At 40.1% G+C, this 20,637-nt stretch overlaps 1 protein-coding gene across 3 annotated transcripts in view; it reads left to right on the top strand.

The window, feature by feature from the left end:
* Nucleotides 1-20,637, top strand: part of ABR (ABR activator of RhoGEF and GTPase) — a 1,041,787-nt gene that overhangs the window by 888,423 nt on the left and 132,727 nt on the right. For all 3 annotated transcript variants that reach the window (XM_053706127.1, XM_053706128.1, XM_053706129.1), the window contains 2 exons: nucleotides 11,333-11,408; nucleotides 20,224-20,328. In XM_053706127.1, the coding sequence (XP_053562102.1) occupies nucleotides 11,333-11,408; nucleotides 20,224-20,328 (181 nt within the window). The remainder of the gene's footprint in view (nucleotides 1-11,332; nucleotides 11,409-20,223; nucleotides 20,329-20,637) is intronic.

The following is a 20,637-nucleotide window of genomic DNA, read 5'->3' as shown; positions in this document are numbered from 1 at the left end:
ACACTAAATGGACTTTGTTTTATAGTAATTTACCTGTATAGTGTAGCCACCAATCAGCAAGCGTTACCCATCCATCAATCTGCAAGCGCTACCCTGGTGCTGAACCAAAAATGGGTTGGCTCCTAAGCATACATTCCAACTTTTCAAATAAAGATTCCAAAAGAACTAAGAAAAATTGATAATTGGAGTAAATCATAAAGTTGCTTAAAATTGTCTGCTCTATCTGAATCATAAAAGAAAAAAATTGGGTTTCATATCCCTTTTAACTTACAGCTGTAACAGAGATGCAGCCTAAATCCAGAGACAGAGCGGAAAGCAAGGAGGCGCTGTCACATACAGTTACATCAGCACAAAGCAACGCTATATATCAGCACCTTCTTGCTTCCCTCTGACTTCTTTTCCATTACAAAAGTAAGTTAATTCCTTGATGTGCTGTAGTTCCCTACTAAGATATCCACATTGTGTTGTAGGTGTTTCAGTAGCATACCTCAAGAAAGCCTTAGGCAGAATGTATTTATCAATAATTACTTTAGCAGTGTTACTAAAGCAGATCATGTTATCTGCTCCTTGTTATGTTCCAAGTCTTGACCTTAGTAACTGGTTATTAAAATTACTCTGGGATTTCACTGTGCGTAGATAACAGAAAAACAAACAAATCACTTGTGTGTGATAGCCAGGACACATCTATGGCTATTCTTCCAGTGATGTCATTTCAAAAGTATTTCCACTTATCTGCTGGCTGATTTTACTGGGCTAATATGTTTATCATAAAGATAATGCAGAGTAAAATAGATATAATGCAACTGCTACACCCTATCATACCAGATTGCAGAGCAACAAAATTTGGAATTCTGAGCCGACTTTTTTTTTAGAGCACAAAAATAAAATACATTATAGGAATTAAATACAGAGAATTATTGTAAAAAATATGTTGTTTATTAAAGGGATACTGAACCCAATTTTTTTTCTTTCGTGATTCAGATAGAGCATGACATTTTAAGCAACTTTCTAATTTACTTATATTATCAAATTTTCTTTATTCTCTTGGTATCTTTATTTGAAATGCAAGAATGTAAGTTTAGATGCCAGCCCATTTTTGGTGAACAACCTGGTTTGTCCTTGCGGATTGGTGGATAAATGTATACACCAAAAAAAAATGCTGTCCAAGTACTGAACCAAGAAAAAAAGCTTAGATGCCTTCTTTTTTAAATAAAGATAGCAAGAGAACGAAGAAAACTTGATAATAGAAGTAAATTATAAAGTTGCTTAAAATTGGATGCTCTATCTGAATCGCGAAAGAAAAAACTTGGGTTCAGTGTCCCTTTAAAGTGATGGTAAAGTATTGCAAACTTCAACATGCGATAGTATAGATAACAAAAAAAAAAATGCACTTTCATTCACCAAAACGCTGAAAACTGTCAGTATTTGTAAATATTTACTTTTTAGATGCTTCCATTTCAGCTCCGTTCCTCCACCTGTACAATCGCCGCCATAGATTTTAAAAATCACGTGTTTTCAACTTGCAATCAGAATCCTGGCCAGTCGGGGACTGTAAAACACACTAACATGCCCCTCGTTAGCTATGCGCATGCGCTACATGTTAGATCTCAGACTGATCGTCTGAAAACATGTATTAAGCAATTAACGCATGCGCAAAGTGAATAGTTGAACAATATTCCTTATATAATGACGTAGAGAGCGGGTTGTTCCGCTCTCTACTACAACTCATACACAGATCAGGAAGTAATACTGGGGGCGGAGCAAGGAGCGATAACGCTCAGTAAGTAAAATATTATTTAAAAAAAAAACAATTGAATTTTAAATTAAAAAAAACTAGCGATTTTGGTGATAGAGACTTAAGTAATACGATTTTACCTTCACATTGCCCTCAATTTACCATCACTTTAAGCCTTTTCCATGTTCCTTTAAAGGGATTTAAAATGGTATGTTTCATTGTTGGAGTAAAAAAGTACTAAGAAGTGGGTTATACATCTTTTGCAATATGTACTATTCATCATTGTAAAATGATGTTACCCTGTATTTCTTCTCTTTTTTTTTCTTTTTTTTTTTTACTTCATTTGTATAGTGTCCATTACTTCCGGTCACGGCCTTACAAGGAGACTGGTATCTCTAAAGGAAGGATTATCTAGCTTTATGTCATAAATCCTCTAGAGTAACTTGAGCTGGTTTACAATTCAGATAATGCTAGGGAGAGAGTAAATCTGCTTTGCCCATGCTAAGAAGAGGAAGAATGCAACTTAAGTTTAAAAGATGTACGCTCCCTTCTCTCAGTGGAGGCAGTGGCTACAAAGAGACATTCTAAGTGCTTATTTTGCAAGAAAATAAGTAGCTTGTTTGCTGGGGGTTTTTACACACTTTGACACAGTTTTATTTTATATTTACTTTAGTAACAACAAATACAGGCATACTTCATTTTATTGCGCTTTTGCTTTATTGTGCTTTGCAGATATTGCAATTTTTGTTTTTTTACAATCGGAAGGTTTGTGGCAACCCTGAGTCGAGCAAGTCTATTAGCGTTATTTTTCCAACATATATACACATAAATATATATATATATATATATATATATATTTATTTACAGTATCTCACAAAAGTGAGTACACCCCTCACATTTTTGTAAATATTTTATTATATCTTTTCCATCTTAATGGGAGGAGAGTTCACTGCTTCATTCATTACTTGTGGGGATTAAGAACCTGGCCACCAGGAGGAGGCAAAGACACCCCAGCCAAAGGCTTAAATACCTCCCCCACTCCCCTCATCCCCCAGTCATTCTTTGCCTTTCATCACAGGAGGCTGGCAGAGAAGTGTTAGAAGATACGGAGTAGTCTCTTATGGAGGATAGTACTCTTCAAAATGGGACTAGAGTTTTAAGTAATCCTGTCAGCCTCTTAGTGAGAGCATGGATAAAAGTTAGTCTGGAGATGCAGGGAGTGTGAAATCCCGACTCATGTTAACAGCTCTTGGGCAATCAGCGTTGATGAGTTTCGCTGCCTGACTTGATTCACTCAAGTCCATGTCAGGAGCGATGCTACTAACCTGTCACACTTGAAGGGCCGTGTTCCTGTTCCACGGCATAGATTCTGGTAAGATCGTTTCATTTATACACATATGATAACACAAGAAGACAGGGTCACAGTGTGCCTCCTTTTATCTGTATAGAATCAAGGGTTAATATCCCTGGAAAGGGGATTATTGAACAGGGGGGATTTATGCATAATATCTTTATTGTGGGGCTTCTGGTGAGCCAAGATGACCACGATTGCTTGAAGCTCCGTACAGCTTGAAGCAAAGAGTGGCTATCTCTCCTGCCATCCGCATATCCCTTGGCATACATATGTGCCCGGGAACTTTCGTAGATCAAGGTAGACCACCCCTTGGTCGCCGAGAAGCAAATTAAAATTGTAAAAGCCGTTTGGCACAGTGGCGGGCTTTTTACCCCCACGCTGTACATAGTTTCATATCATTCCTCCCCAGCTACATACTAACTTCTCTTCCTGATCTACTACAATGGCAACGTTTTATATTAAAGATCCACGCTCCGACTTAAACATGCTAGTCGAAGTAAGAGCTGTACTTCTGTCTGGATTAGACCAACTTCTAACCTCCTGCACGGAGCTGTGTGCATTTATAAAATCAATGGACCAGCCCTCTCGACTACAGAACCCCTTACCAGTCGCCATGACCCCACCTCACAAAGTAAGGCAAGCGGTCTCAAATCTTGTTAATTGGAGACATTCTGCAGTTACGCAACTTCAGCTACTACACTGATAAGAGACAAGACCGCGACACTGGAGACTGGAGGGAACCCCTGTCCGAATTTGTCAGCACCTACCGAGAAAGCATTTCGAAGGCCAAGGAAGGGCTTACTGACTCCCCCATTACCTTCTATGACAACTAATCCAGACACCGGCATGGATCTCAGGCCACAGCTGGAGGTGGAAGCCGCTGGTAACACTTCACCATCTGCAAAGGCGGCGGAGGTTTTTATTAACCCGCAATACAAATGCACCACCACATATGGCCTCCCACAAGATAATCTTACACACAGCATTGTAAGCACACCTGCACGATCGACCGTCGATCTCGGAACTATCATACTGATTGCTGAGGATATGGGACCCGCAGCGAGGATACGGCAGGGCACGGACTTGCAGGTTCAGGGTTGTTCCCGTCCCCACAATAAACATTATGGGTGGAAGCAGGAGAAGACCCGGTTAGCTAAGGGTGTTGGCTGAACTGCAATCCATTTCTATACTTCATAAGAGACTGGTCACCTTTTGGTCTCAAATCATACTACGCAACTCTGAAAAGAACTCTATGATTTGCGTCAGCCACTGCTTCCTTAGTGGCTGTGTAACTTATCCTTTGTTAATGTTTTTCTAACTTCTTCATGGTTTTATTTTTACCTGGTTATTTAGTTATTCCTGTTTGCCTACAATTATCTCTCCTCTTTAAGTATTTATTATTTCTATCTTTCGCACTGGGTACCATACTCATTTAGATAATATATTCGACATTGTGATCTACATTGCACTATATTTTAAGAGCCAAATCTGACATTTCACGCAAGCAAGATTAACATTCTACAAATTATACTCCTCTTAAATGGGTCACTACTGGTAACTAACGACGTTTAATGGGCCTGATTAACATGTGACTTACACTAAGGACTCACTAAGAGCTCGAGTTATTGTCTTTGGATAACTTATCCCGGTTTAGATATTGGTCTAAACCAGATCTTTGCATTTAACTAACCAATAGAAACCTATACTCAAAGCAGAGGAGAAAAATAAAAAAATAAAAAATCCACTTTTGTTAAGTAGGTTGATAGGAGTTAGTAAGGTCTTGGTTGTTTTTGTTACTTTCTATTTTATAGTATTTGTTTACACAGGGCAACAAACCCACCTATATGTGCTGTAGTTTGTTATTTTCACTCTTGAAATCCACACTATATCTTGTCTTAAGAGAAAAATGTAGTACTTCATATAAGAAAACATTTTAGGTTGTAAATTGTATGTGGCTTATATAGAACATCACTCCCCTCAAAGAACTACCAACTGATTTAGCCAACTTACAGTAAACTTTTAATGGGTTCTCTATGCAGACTATCTCCAGCCACTTCTAATAGATGCCAGAAAAAGTATGTGCATATCTCTCTACTATTGGTATCTAGTCGGTATTACGCATGAAGAGTCCAGCATGATGTTATTGTATGTATTTATACTATTTTGTAACATATGGCTAACACAACACAACTAGTGAATCTCTAATGGGACCTAAAGTTTTTTATCCCATCTAAGCGACATTAAAGGGACATTCAACACTGCCCACAACATTAATCTATGTTTCAAAACTAAATAAAACGATAAAGCTGCAAGGTGCCCCCTTTCTCTTACTTACCACCTTCACTGTTGAATCGTCATTCTTATCTTCCAAATTGTTGTCCTAATATGTCTTCCTAACTCCCCCCACCGTGACGTCTTCGCCTTCTTTCTCAAACTAGCAGCCAATGAGAGCCCATTCCCCGGACTGAAATCCAAGCGCGTTCACGGCCGTTAGCGCATGCGCAATATACTAGGAACTCTAAAAGCGGAACCAAAATAATAGAAGTTGTTTCCGTTACGCTGATATTACTTACAGTACTCTATTACGTTGTGTTAGGTAATAACACTATCCGCATCAACAAATTAGTTTGCCGCAATAATAATGTTTATTTGTAAACAAATAATAATGTTAATGTATTTAGAAGGAAACACTTTGTGTTATTATGGTTCCGCTTTTAATGTTCCTATTGTATCGCGCATGCGCTAACGCCCGTGAACGCGCTGGGATTGAAGTAGGAGAAATGGGACAGAACTGCCGGCTAGTTTGAAGAAAACTAGCTGTACGTCACAGTGGGGGGAGTTAAGCAGCCATATTAGGAGACAAATTTTGACGATATCGATGAGGATTGAACAGTGAAGGCAGTAAGTAAGAGAAAGGGGGAACGTTGAAGCTTGGTCTTTAGACTTAGTTTAGAAACATAGATTAATGTTGTGGGCAGTGTTGAATGTCCCTTTAAGCTATTTCATGTCATTTCTATATAACCAAAATGCCCAGAATGATGGGGTCACTAGGACACTATGACTGTAAAAATTTCTATAAAGGTTATTTACTTGAATAATAACTAGCAGTCTATGCCCAAGTGTAAACGATTACTTTTGTTTAGTTGGTGTAGTTAGTGTAGTTAAGTTGAAATGTTTTATAATTTTTTTAAAAAAAGAAAGAAAACCCCAACAGTGTAGACATTTCAAATATTTAGCGGGTCATAATTAAGATCTGAATATAACATGCATTTATAATATGAACATGGCCTTATGGAAACCGTAAATATCTTAATTTGTATCATGATCAATGTATTAATGTTTTTCTTTTTCTTCTACCCTTTGTGGTATGATAACATGTTTTAGCAATGTGTGAACAGTCAGGTGAAGATCGGCGCAGCCTTTTTTTGGGCGTTTTCTCTATAGTGCAGGGGCGGTCCTGCATGGCACTCCATGTGACCGGGTGTGGCCTCTTTAACTTTCTCTTTCCTGATCGGCATTTGCGAGAGACGTAACTGTTTCTCCATGGTCAGGGTCATAGGAGGTGGTGAGTGCCCCAGCCATTGGTGTATAAAGGTGCCATTTAGTCTATCACAGTCCATATTAAAGGTGCAAGCTATGGAGGACTCTGATATGTTAGAGGATACTCCCTCTTTAATTAAATCTAATACCTGTGCTTATTGTGAGGAGGTACAGGTTGCTCAACTGTGTTCCACACGCTTTAATAAGATTGCAATATCTAAAAAGAATAAGGTATTTAGTACTACTGAGTCGTCCACCTCTGAGGGTTCTCCGTCCCGCACATTCATCTCTGATTACACATGTAGCTCCCCAAGGCCCTACTAATCCTCCTGTGGGAGGGGCCTCGTGGCAGCCAGATTTCGCTGCCCAGTTGCAAGAGGCGGTTTCTGCGGCCTTCCATGCCATACCACGCCCTGCGAAGCGCAAACAAAGGGAAAGACATAGCTTTCAATCCCAGGGGTCATTTACTCCGTTGGATGTCTCTGAGAGATTATCCGATGAGGAGGAGGACGCTCTCTCTGGGACGGAATCAGCGTCTTCTAGACCTCCGGCTATGGAGGAGCCATATTTTAAGTTTAAGATGGAGCATTTGCGCTTTTTACTGAAAGAAGTGCTTGCTACGTTGGAGGTTCCGGAAACCGAAGCTTCCAGAAGAACCTTCGATCCCCAAGCTAGATCTGGTTTACGAGCACAGGGTGGTGCCTCAGACCTTCCAGTTCCTGTGAAGATGGCTACGATTATTAAGAATCAGTGGGAGAAACTGGGCTCATCCTTTTCTCCCTCTACCTCTTTTAAAAAGCTGTACCCCGTTCCGGACTCTCAGCTTTAGCTATGGGGGGGGCATTCCTAAGGTGGATGGAGCTATATCCACGCTCGCTAAGCGTACAACTATTCCCCTCGAGGATAGTCCATCTTTCATAGAACCCATGGATAAAAAGTTTAGAATCCATGTTGAGAAAAATGTTTCAACTCACTGGGTTTGTTTTCCAATCGGCAGCGGCGATCGCTGCGGTGGCTGGAGCGACTACCTATTGGTGTGACACACTGTCAGCTATGGCCAAGGTAGAGAATCCCCTCGAGGAGATACAGGAAAAAATGAAGCCCTTAAGGGTCGCAAATTCTTTTATCTGTGATGCAAATATGCAGTTTTCTCTATCAGATATCAGGTTTCTCTTTTCTAGCCCTTAGGGCTCTGTGGTTAAAGTCGTGGTCTGCTGACATGACTTCCAAGTCTAGATTACTATCCCTTCTGTTTCAGGGAAAAGTTATTTTTGGTCCAGGCCTGGACTCTATCATATCCACGGTCACAGGAGGCAAGGGTGCTTTCCTTCCACAGGATAAGAAGAAAAAAGCCTAAGGACTCTACTTTTCATCCCTTTCGTTAGAACAAGTCTCAACGCCCGCAGCCTGCTGCAAAGACTGAGCAGTCCAAGTGATCTTGAAAGCCAGCTCAATCTTGGAACAAGTCTAAGCAGAGCAAGAAGCCCGCCAAGACAAAGTCTGCATGAAGGGGCGGCTCCTGATCCGTTGCTGGATCGCGTAGGGGGCAGACTATCTCTGTTCGCAAAGGCTTGGATGAGAGACGTACAGGATCCTTGGGTTCTGGAGGTTATCACCCAGGGTTACAGGATAGGGTTCAGGACTCATCCGCCCAGGGGCAGATTCCTCCTGTCAAACCTATCCTCAAGACCAGAGAAGAGAGACGCCTTTCTAGAGTGCGTGAGGGATCTATTATCACTCAGAGTAATCGTTCCAGTACCTCTAGCAAAAAGGGGTCTAGGGTACTATTCAAACCTTTTCGTGGTCCCAAAGAAGGAGTGCACGTTCCGCCCAATTCTAGACCTAAAGTATCTAAACAAGTTTCTGTCAGTCCCATCATTCAAAATGGAGATGATCAGATCGATTCTGCCCCTAGTTCAAGAGGGGCAATTTATGATGACAATAGACTTGAAGGATGCCTAGCTTCACGTGCCAATCCACAAAGACCACGTCAGGTTCCTAAGATTCGCATTTCTGGACCAACACTTCCAGTTTGTGACCCTACCGTTCGGTCTGGCGACTGCCCCAAAAGTCTTTACAAAGGTTCTGGGGGCGCTGCTCACGGTAGCGAGAGCCAGAGGTATTGCAGTGGCTCCTTATCTGGGCGATATTCTGGTCCAGGCTCCGTCCTGCAGTCTCGAGGAGGACCACTCAAGGGCTCTTCTTCTTCTCCTTCGATCCCGTGGATGGAAGATAAACAAAGGAGTTCTCTGGTTCCCAGCAACAGGGTGGAGTTCCTGGGTACGATAATAGATTCCATATCTATGAAGATATTCTTGACAGATCAAAGATGTTCCAAGATTGCGTCCAGCTGTCTTGCCCTTCAGACCTTCTCAAAGACATCTGTGGCCAGGTGTATGGAGGTGATTGGGCTCATGGTATCCAGCATAGATGTCATTCCATTTGCCAGGTTCCATCTCAGACCTCTTCAGTTATGCATATTGAGACAATAGAACGGCGATCACTCAGATCTATCACAACAGATCTCTCTAGACAACTGAGTGAGGGAATCCCTCTCTTGGTGGATCCGTCCGGGACAGCTGGCCCAGGGGACATCCTTCTTGAGGCCATCCTGGGAGATTGTGACCACGGACGCAAGACTATCAGGATGGGGAGCTGTTTGGGGTGCCAGAAGGGCATAGGGCTGGTGGACTCGAGAGGAGTCGAGACTACCAATAAATATTCTGGAACTTTGAGCGATATTCAACGCTCTGAGCTTGGCCCCACCTGGGGTCGTCCCGATTCATCAGATTCCAGTCGGACAAAATTACCTCTGTGGCTTACATAAACCATCAGGGGGAATGAGAAGCTCCCTAGCCATGAGGGAAGTATCTTGGTTTCTGGAATGGGCCGAGACTCGCAATTGTGTAGTCTCAGCGATCCACATTCCGAGTGTGGACAACTGGGAAGCGGACTTTCTCAGCAGACAATCGTTACATCCGTGGGGAATGGTCTCTCTATCCTGAGGTATTTGCAGAGATCTGCAACAGATGGGGGACCTCGGAGATAGACCTCATGGCGTCCAGACTCAACTTCAAGCTACCCAGATATGGGTCGCAGTCCAGGGACCCACAGGCAAAGCTGATAGATGCCTTAGCGGTGCCTTGGGAGTTCATCCTAAGTTAAATTTTTCCACCGTTGTCACTTTTTCCTCGAGTGGTGGACCGCATCAAACAGGAGCAAGCTTCAACCATGCGGATTGCTCCATTGTGGCCGCAGAGGACGTGGTTTGCGGATCTGGTAGGGATATCATTGTCTCCTCCATGGAAGTTACCCTGTTACAGAGATCTGCTGGTTCAGGGTCCCTTTCTACACCAAAATCTCGATTCAGAATGGCGTTATACATTGAACTTGTATTATAAAATGTTTAATTATATGAAGTAGAAAATCTTTGCTATATACTTTTCATTATTTATTTTGTCCCCTTTTTCTGTAATTTAATTCTGGAAATTGTGGGGTTTTTTTTAATTCCTGTTAAAAGTGCAGACTCCAGACTTAAAGGGATAAAAAAAAAACATGTTATTCTTTGTTGAAGAGATAGGTTGGTGTCTAGAGCACTAAATGGCATAAAATAGAGCTGTTGTCTAGTGATCTTGCAAATGGGTAACATTTTTGCAAAACTGCTGCTATATAGTGGTCCAGACACATGCACGCTCCTGAACTTACTTCCATGCTTTTCAACAAAAGATATCAAGAGAACAAATAAAATGTGATAATAGAAGTTAATTGGAAACTTGTTTAAAATTATGTGCACCGTCTGAATAATGAAAGAAAAAATTGAGGTCTTATGCTGTATTCCACACAGTCATTGGCTGCACACTCTAGTGACCCATTTATGACGGTCTCTAATTGGAGCAAAGAAGGAAACCTAAGTTACAACATGGTGGCATCTGTTGCCTTTTGAGTGCTAAATGTTTACACTTACTATGTCTATATCTAAACAACTACTGTAATTTTAAAAATACAGCTGCATATTATTCTTATGCTAATCTTTGCTTTGAATACATTATTCTAACTAGCATTTATTTATTATCTTAATATCCATTTAAATAATGGTTCCTAAAAAATAGTTTCTGGTGTTGAGTAAATTGACTAAAAACTCTTTTAGTAGTGACTGGGGATAGGAGCTGTGGGTTACAGTGAGGTCCATAACGCCTATGACGCTCCCACACTTTTGTGTGTGCTTTACATTGGCACAGCTTACTGTCATTTACACTTTTTTTGTGTGTGTGTAAATAAAATGTGTATATAGACTGTGTGTGTGTGGTGTGTAGTGTCACACTGTAGGTACATGTTGCACTCCAGGCTACACTACCATACAGACCAATATCTGGGACTACAACTCCCACAGACCTCTGCTTTCAAATAGGTACTGAGCATGCTTTGATTTATTTTCAAAATAATAAATGTTTTGCCTTTATATATCAACAACCAAACTTGCTGCTCCCAAAGAAAAAAAAATAACTGTATCAAGATGGACTTAGTACAGTTAATGGAAATAAATAGTTTATGGACGTTGCTTCGCTAAAACGGCAAGCAATTAACTCTTTCTTATGATTACCTGAACCACAAATAGTCTTATAGTAGTAAAACATAATGTTATTCAGTTATACAATCTACTTAATTTATAATCATTTTTTTTATGCAATCTCTTTTCCTTGCAGAGCTATCTCTTCTTGTTGTCTTCGGATTATGAACGATCAGAGTGGAGAGAAATTATTCAGAAGCTACAGAAAAAGGGTGAGAAACCAAATAAATAAATAAACATCAAATCAAATCAAACTGAACTTATATGGCTTTTTATGGAAAATGAGATGTAAGAGTGCTGGTGCTATACAGCTAGGGGTGAACTGTGATTCAGATATATAGGATGTATATCCTTAGTGAAAGTATTGAATGTATCAATAATGATATGTACAAAATAAGAGGGTCAGTCTATATGTATCAATAAATGTAGTAAAGGCTGTGACACACTGCAAGCGATGCAGTGCGAGGCAAAGCAGCTGCTTTGCTCCGCGTCGCATCGCTTCTGAAGTTCAAATATTTCATCTCTGAGAGCTTAGCTACGCGACCTGACGCAGCAGAGTGCTCAGAGATGAAAAGGCAGGACACACTGAGCGCACACAGCTGCATCCACACGCTGCGCACCGCTGCGCTTGCAGTGTGTCACAGCCTTAAGCCTAACACTAAAGATGAGCTTGTATAAAGCAGATTACTATAGTGTGAGGAAGGACTATATATAAATCGACCTTTAAACTAAAAGGAGTTGGTGTACCACTCAAATAACAGTGTCATAAAAAACTTTTGTCAAAATAGAGTGAATATGTAATTTAATAAATAATAAGGTCTCTAATACAATTAGTGAGCCATATGTAGGTTACCATAAAAACGCAATCAAAACACAATAACAAGCAAACACAGTTAGAAGAACACAATGTTATAGAGTCAATGAAATACTGGACGTCCAGAGGAAATCTAAAAAATCAGTTATACCAATAGAGCTAAATATAGTAGTTGGATTCTAGCTCTTGAAAAATAATGGCACAGTACCTTATACCTCTCTCACTACGTCTAGAGAGAGGGATTTAGATGAGTGTATAAGTGGAGTGGATCCGCTCTCATGTATAAGGGCCAAGGTCAAGACACAGCCCTGCTAATAATTTATACTCCTAAGTATTTTCTGTAGTAGAGGGGGTCCTTCCGCCTTAGATATATTCCCAAATAGAATACGCAGCTCTCAAAAGGAGAATACCGTTAGTAGTCTGCTCCTGTAAAATAGTGTATTCCTGTATTGTAGTATGGTATAGGCTTATCGGCCCTAACCCTTTTTCCAAATGGAGATCGCGGCTCTCAGTGCTGGGAGATGTTCTGTCTACCCGCTCCTGTGTGTGTGTCTATCCCATCGAGGGCTTGTCAGCACTAGCTCTGCTTCTGAATGGAACTCGCGGCTCTCAGCAATGAGTATTCCGTTGATCCTTATGCTAACGTAATGGTTAGCGTAGTATGTGGTCTAAGGTACTTCCGGGTTCGTAATTTCTGTGAGGAATTCACACTCAGCCGTGGGAGTACTATTGGCGGTACAAGGTGGCTGAATAGCGGAAGCTGAGAAGTTCTTTCCTGGCGTCAGCTATGTAGCGCTTATTGCACAGAGTAGAGGCTCGCTCCTTGCGTCAGCTATGTGGCGCTTAGCTTCTTCTCTTTTTGATGCACACAGATTGTGGGTATAACAGGTCTCAGTAGCTCAAATCAACGCGTTTCACCCCACTTGTGTGCTGTAAACATAATAATACACTCAGAGCTGCTCAGTAACACTAGATTACACTAAAAACTTGTTAAATAGAACATTATTATTATCATTTATTTGTATAGCGTCGCCAAATTCCGTAGCGCTGGGTACAGTGATAGGGGTATACAATGACAAGTATTTGTGATTAAATACAAAACATAACAAAACTAAACAAATCTAGTACAGGATGAAGAGGGCCCTGCTCTGGAGAGCTCACAGTCTACAGGTTTAGGGTGCAGAGACATAAGGTTGGGGTAGCGACATAAGGTTGGGGTAGCTTGTCACATCGGTTGTAGTTGCAGCAGTGAGTCAGGCAGTTCATGTATTAGTTTGGTTCGGATGAGGGATGGAGGGGAGATGGAAAGCCTCTCTGAATAGGTGGGTTTTCAAGGAACATCTAAAGCTATACAAGGTTGGAGACAATATTATGGAGCGGGGTAGAGAGTTCCAGAGGACAGGAGCAGCACGTGTGAAGTTTTGGAGACGGGAGTTATGACGTAGAGATAACAGGAGTGGAGAGACGTAGGTCAGAGGTTGATCGAAGAGGATGGGATAGGGAATATTTCACAATGAGAGAGGAAATATAGTTGGGAGTTAGACTGTTGAGCGATTTGTAAGTTAGGGTTAATACTTTAAATTGTATTCTGGAGTGTATGGGGAGCCAATGTAGAGACTGGCAGAGCGGAGCAGCTGATGTAGATCGGCGACTTATTGTTCCAAGAAGTCTATAGTTCATGCAAAGCTGCTGCCTAGAAATCACTACTGATCACCCTGTCTTTGGGCACTAAACAGTATTTTACCTACAGCACAAAGGTATATTCTTGTATTTTATTGAGGTTCATACACAAAGCTACATTCATCTGAGCACAGTAAATTGTTAGCTCAATTACACATCCATGCAGCTGTCCATGGCAAAAAGAAAATGTAACATTCAAGCTAGATACAATTGACATAGTAAGGGCATCAAGAGGATCTAGACTTATTTATGTCCAGTGCAAACAAACACTACAAGAACCTCAGTAGTCTATTTGATAACAGGATAACAGGCCACTCATAGATGCTTGAAAATTATTACCAGTGTCCAGTTAGTATATAATTGACTTGGATCTTAATAATTAGATAGGCAAAAAGAAGAGAAATTGTAAATTTAAAGGAATACTAAACCCATTTTTTTCATGATTTAGATAGAGCATGCAATTTTAAGCAACTTTCTAATTTACTCCTATTACCAATTTTTATTCATTCTCTTGCTATCTTTATTTGAAAAGCAAGAATGTAAGCTTAGAAGCCGGCCCATTTTTGGTTCAGAACCTGGGTTGCACTTGCTGATTGGTGGCTAAATGTTGCCACCAATCAGCAAGCGCTATCCAGGGTGCTGAATAAAAAAAATGAGATGGCTTCTTAGATTAGATTCCTGCTTTTTCAAATAAAGATAGCAAGAGAACGAAGAAAAATTGATAATAGGAATAAATTAGAAAGTTGCTTAAAATTGCATGCTCAAGGAAAAATGTGGGTTTAATATCCCTTTATTCTAGGTATTTGACCACCAATTTAAATTGATTTATAACATACTGCATAAGCCACTCTCGAATCTCACATAATATTATGAACATTCACAAGCTATACAAAAACATAAAACACAGGAAATTTTAAGACTGAACAGATTTGTGAATATATGATATCAATCATTTGAATATCTAATTTAATGCTAAAATATTAATGATCCATATTATACCACATGGGACAACAGTAATCACTCATGAACCTTATAAATTGAAATGTGGAAGAGTTAAGAGATCATGGCACTATAGTTATGAGAGTTAAAGCATCAGAAACTGGAGTGAAAATCTGAAAAGCCAAAATAAAGGCTGGAATAAACTATTTCACAGAGCATATTAACATATGTCTTTTTATCATAGATAATGCAAATAATACATGTAACTCTAACACTCCCATAGAACCGCCACTGCGCACAGCAATCGTAGCACTATACTTACGTCAGATAGAGACTGTAATGCGGGAAAAGTCTTTATACATCTGGTAATCACAGAAACAGTAAAGAGAAGGGGATGTCTGGAGTGTATTACATGCAGAGAATACTAGCAAAGAGCACCTTTTATTATTATTATTATTATTATTATTATTATCAGGTATTTGTAGAGCGCCAACAGGTACTGCACCTTTATAATTCTAGGCTGAGTGGGTGAGCACGAACAGCAAAGTCACAGAAAAACTGACTGTGTACAATCTAAAGCTGACTCCACAATAAATTGAGGTCCTGATATTCAAAGGTTCTCCAGCTTGGAGATAAATTGCAGTTCAGACTTCATAGGGGCTGAACTCACTGAATATTCAAAAGAAAAGGGCAGAACTCTCCAGCACTGCAAAATCTCTCTCATTTCTATATATGGAGAGATGAGTCCAGTGCAATACAGCACCGCGTGATATGAGAGTTTTGTTACACTTCTGTGTTACTTTAACAAATTAGAATTATACTTTGTATATTTCTGTTTTTATATACAAATGACATTGCACCTTGAATTTGCTGCATTGCAAACTAAAACTGACTTTCAGAAAGTGGGAGGAACAGGTCAGTTCCCAGGGCTGAAAAGGGGAGTTCCCAGGTTATGCCTGAAGCTCTCTCCCCAATCTTGTGAAATTTTCTAAGCATTTTAAACAAGCTGGTCTCACTGATTTGTCTCGCCAGCTGTAGGCAGGTGAAGTTTGCTCAAAATTTACAGTAGACTTATTTTAACTAACAGTAAAGTAATATATAATAAAATATAGACAAAAGCAAGTTAAATTGTAGTGAAAACATTTCAGTTTTATTTGGAATTGATGCAAGCTGAGCCTTTTCTATCAGCCCCAGGGGTTCTACAGTTACCTTCACTCTTCCATGAGAAATAGTGTATCCCAGAGAGCTTCATTACTTTTTATGGAAGGCATCTCTCATCTCTCTGAGATTTCCAGGTTCCTCCCCTTTTCTTAGCAAATTCAGTGAGTTTTACCTCTGTGAAGTCTGCTCTATAATCAGAATTTGTAAAATCACTTAATACACTGCTGTACACAAAATAAAATACAAAATAGAAAGTGCAAAGTTTAAATGTAATAAAATCTAATCTGAAGTTTATATTGATAAAATATAATAGGAAAATGTAACTAGAACAGACATCATTGCTGTAACTATAAATGTCAGAGCTTGAGACTCTTTAGCCAAATTATCTTGACCTATAGTTGATTAACCCACTCCAGACCTGCAGGGTGATAACAGGAGGAAATATTGCCGTAAACGATGTAGCTTTCTCAGAGGTCCAAGGCAGTGCAAAAGAAGTTGAGATCTCCAATTCTCTAACAGTTTAGGATATAAAAGAAGGCAAAAATAACGTTGAGCAACAAAGTCACACACAGGGGCCTGCGCTTGCATGTAGAAGGCATGCAAAACTTGAGGAATGAGTGTTCCCTCCATCGCTCCTGAGGGCCCGGTTCTGTAAAGGTCTCTGGACTGGCTAGATCAGCGGTCGCCAACCAGTGGTCCGTGGAGTTTTTTTTTTGTAAAATGGTCTGTGGGTGTATATGAAATTGTCTCTCAAATTCCAGCATAATTCTGTAAACATTTCCGCCATACAGATCTCACTGTTTTTTCTCACAACTTAAAAGGTGGTGAGTTTTTATAAAAATACAGGTAGCCCTCAATTTACGCCGGGGTTAGGTTCCAGAAGGAATGGTTGTAAATAGAAACCATTGTAAAATGAAACGCAGTTTACAATGTAAGTCAATGGGAAGTGAGGGAGTTAGGTTCCAGGCCCCTTTCAAAATTGACATAAGTAACTTATAATACATTATTTTTAAAGCTTTGAAATGAAGACTATAAATGCTAAACAACATTATAAACCGTATCAAATAATCACATAACACAGAATGCATCATCAAACTAAGTTTAATGAACAAAAACATTTTTTTACTTGCATTTTTCTGCAAAAAAGGTCTCTGCATTGAAACAGTAGCATACACTTTTAGCTAATATCTTGACTGTAGCTATTCTATGCATTCCAATCTGGACTTATTTATAGGCACCTTCACCTCAAGCAGCTGGGAAGGAAGAAGAAAGGGAAGTTTCCCTCACGGCTGCTAGATCTTGTTGCTTTGAAAGCTGCTCGATAGCTTGGGTCTGGTCTGTTCACACTGATTCATTTCAGCCTGCTTGGCTTGCATATTTTTGCTGCAACATAATCGGACAGCTCCCCCTACTGGCCTGCCCTTATTTTAATCAATGTGCGGCTTCTCAGTGCTTTTCAATAGCAGTCACATGACTGAAAATAAAGGGGGTTATTCTGAAACAGTGCAAAACAAGGGCCACCTGTACTCATAAAACTAATTACTCTGAATGGAAAACCTATGCATACAAAAACAACAGTAAATGTAAGGTATTGTGCACTGAAAACAGTGTAATTTGATTGCGAACTTGTACCTAACAGAGACCTCTCATTATTTTTGTTGGAGACATATTAGCACTCACAGGGACAGACCCTTTTATTATAGAATTATTTGACAGCTGCCCTGCGAGTGTCGGCATGGAAAACTACATCTAGACTTGGGAATTTTATAGAATTGATCCCCTTAGTTTGCATCCCAGAGAGCCAGCCGCACTACACTGGACGAAAATGCCAAAACCTTAGTATGCTCCCACTATTGATGGCTCCACCGAAGCCAGATAGCCCCACTTCCATCTGAAGGCCATGGAGTGACAGCGCCCCATTTGACATCCCCAAAACCCTTCTCCAACAGTTTGTTGCCACACTACTCAGGGGTTATGGCATGAAGAGTGTTTAGAATCAGCCCCAGCTCATGTAGACTCTATTCCCTTTCCTCTGCCTCAGTCACGGTTGTTAATCCCAATATCAAGTGTGTAGGTGAGTATGAAACATTGGTGTCTTTTGGCGAGCTTGCAGCAGCATCTTTTACCTGCTTACAAGACTACATGTCATCTCCCAATGTATATACTTGACAATAAGATGCTGTCCAGTCTCCCACAAATCTTCCTCTCAAAATCCTCTAAAAGGAACTGTAAGGCCACACATAACCACTCTGTATCGGCAAATTAGAAATAGTGAGCATAATCTTGTAAGGGAATGTTGATACTCAATCCCTGCTTACCCCGGGAACTGCACACAGCTACCACAGGTCCAAATGTCCCATATCAGCAGATAGATGATGGTCTCCAAAACATTAACTTGTGGTACAGCTCATTTTATTGAAGCTAATGATTCATGGTGTTAGATGTCAAGGAGAATGGCTGATATTCTGTGGATATTCTGTCTCCATCTCACTGCTGCTAATATTGATGCTGCCATGACGGCTGCCCAGACACGCCTCCCAGCAGATTTGTAGATGGCTTAGCTGCATGGCTTCCCACATATGGATTTTTATTTCTACTGCATAGTAACATAGTAGATGAAGTTGATAGAAGACAAAAGTCCATCATGTTCATCCTATACAGATATTAACCTGATTTAAAATATAGAAGCGGAAAATTGAACTTACATTAATACAATTAGAAAGCTGACCCATTTAACACAAGCAATCATAGCCCTAAATTCTGTTTTTAGACAAAAATGTATCTAAACCATTTTTAAAATGTATCTAAAATATTGGAATTTACTACTTGCTAAGGCAAGGAGTTACACAATTTTGTTCTTACAGTGAAAAAATGTTTATGTTGCGGGAGATCTGGACATTTAATCTCCTTTTCACTAGCCTTAAAATATGACCTTTTGTCACAAATAAATGCTTTGGAATAAACAGTACTTCTGCCGACTCTGTATATCAGAATTGAATATATTTATATAAAGTAATAATATCACCTCTCAAGCACCTTTATTTCTAGAGAAAACGGATTCAGTTTGGCGAATCTCTCAGCCTAAATTCTCCATTCCCGTCATTAGTTTTATGGCCCTTCTCTGAACTTTTTCTAATTCTGCATTGTCATTTTCTGAGTTTGGCCCCTAGAACTGCACTCCATACTCAAGGTGAGGTCTTACCAGGGATTTATATAGTGACAGAATTATTCCTTGTATCATTGCCTCTTTTAATACATACAGGTATATCATTAACCGTAGAAGCAAGCCACTGCCCTGCATTGTGTACTCATTGTTAGCTTGTTATCTATAAGTACGTCCAAATCCCTTTCCTCTTCTGTTTTGCAAAGTCTAGTCCCAAAATTTAGAACTTTACATTTACAAGTATTAAATCTCATTTGCCATTTACCAGTCCATTCTTCCAATGTTTGTAATTCCCCTAGCAGAGTAATTATATCCTGCACTGACCTAATGACCTTACACAACTTTGTATCATCTGCAAAAATATGCCATCAATCTGTAAGCGCTACCCAGGTTCTGAACCAAAAATAGGCTGGCTCCTAAGCTTACATTCCTGCTTTTCAAATAAAGATACCAAGAGCACAAAGGAAAATTGATAATAGGAGTAAATTAGAAAGTTGCTTAACACTTCATGCTCTTTCTGAATCATGAAAGAAACAATGTGGGTTTTATATCCCTTTAATACTTGATCTTTGTGGCATATTTGTTTAATGTTGGTCTATATGTGGGTTACAGGGGGTTATTGCTGCTGTATCTGTGGCTAAGAAGGGTTTAATACTGCTCTGTGGCTGTCATGTTTCTGTATGCTCCTCACAAGGTTAAGATTGCTTTATATGTGGCTCATGAAGGGATAATATTGTTAAAACATTGGGGCCCATTTATCAAGCTCCGAACGGAGCTTGTGGGCCCCTGTTTCTAAAGACCTCTGCTCCATAACCCTGTCCCCCTGCTCTGATGAGGCGGACAGGAATCGCCGGAAATCAACCCGATCGAGTACGATCAGGTTTATTGACACCCCCCTGCTGGTGGCCTATTGGCCGCGAGTCTGCAGGGGGCGGCGTTGCACCAGCAGCTCTTGTGAGCTGCTGATGCAATGCTGAATACGGAGAGCGTATTGCTCTCCGCATTCAGCTAGGTCTTGCAGACCTGATCCGCATTACGTTTGATAAATAGGCCCCATTGAGTTAATATTGTGTTGTGGCTGACAAAGTGTTAGTAGTTGGCGCATAAATGGGTTAACACGTGTTCTTACAGAAAAAGGTTAAAAACTATTTTGCTTATTTATGAAAAAAAAATATTTGGTAATTATATTTTAACATTGGCAGCGGTGAGCAACAAACTGTAAAGGGTAGAGTGCACTGCCAGCTTAATGTAATGTTTTATTTATTTCTAGACCTACAGGCCTTTGCTCTCAGTTCGTTGGAGTTACAAGTGCTTACTGCTTCCTGCTTCAAATTACGCACTGTTCACAACATTCCAATAATAAGCAACAAGGATGGTAAGTGTATAGCTTTTTATATGACTGCATGAAACATGATATGACCACTTGGTGGTGCTAAAATACAGATTTTGGAGAACGTCTTGAAATAATTCACCAGTACTGGACAGAGATTGTCTTGTTCTAATTCAAGAGGCTCCAGCCAGATCCTAAACAGCTAAGGAATTTGCTTCTTAATTTAAGGAGTTTCAAAGTCTATTCAGGATATAATGTTCCTGTTGCTTGTACACTGTTGGACCCTGTAAATAAGCTTGAAATAAAGGTTCTTTTAAATGTTATCAGCTGGAGGTGTAGATATTCTTATTGATG

The sequence above is a fragment of the Bombina bombina genome, chromosome 3, assembly GCF_027579735.1.
Source record: "Bombina bombina isolate aBomBom1 chromosome 3, aBomBom1.pri, whole genome shotgun sequence".
Classification (NCBI taxonomy): domain Eukaryota; kingdom Metazoa; phylum Chordata; class Amphibia; order Anura; family Bombinatoridae; genus Bombina; species Bombina bombina.
The sequence above is the reverse complement of the archived record's forward strand: the minus strand, read 5'-3'. Positions and strand labels throughout refer to the sequence as shown.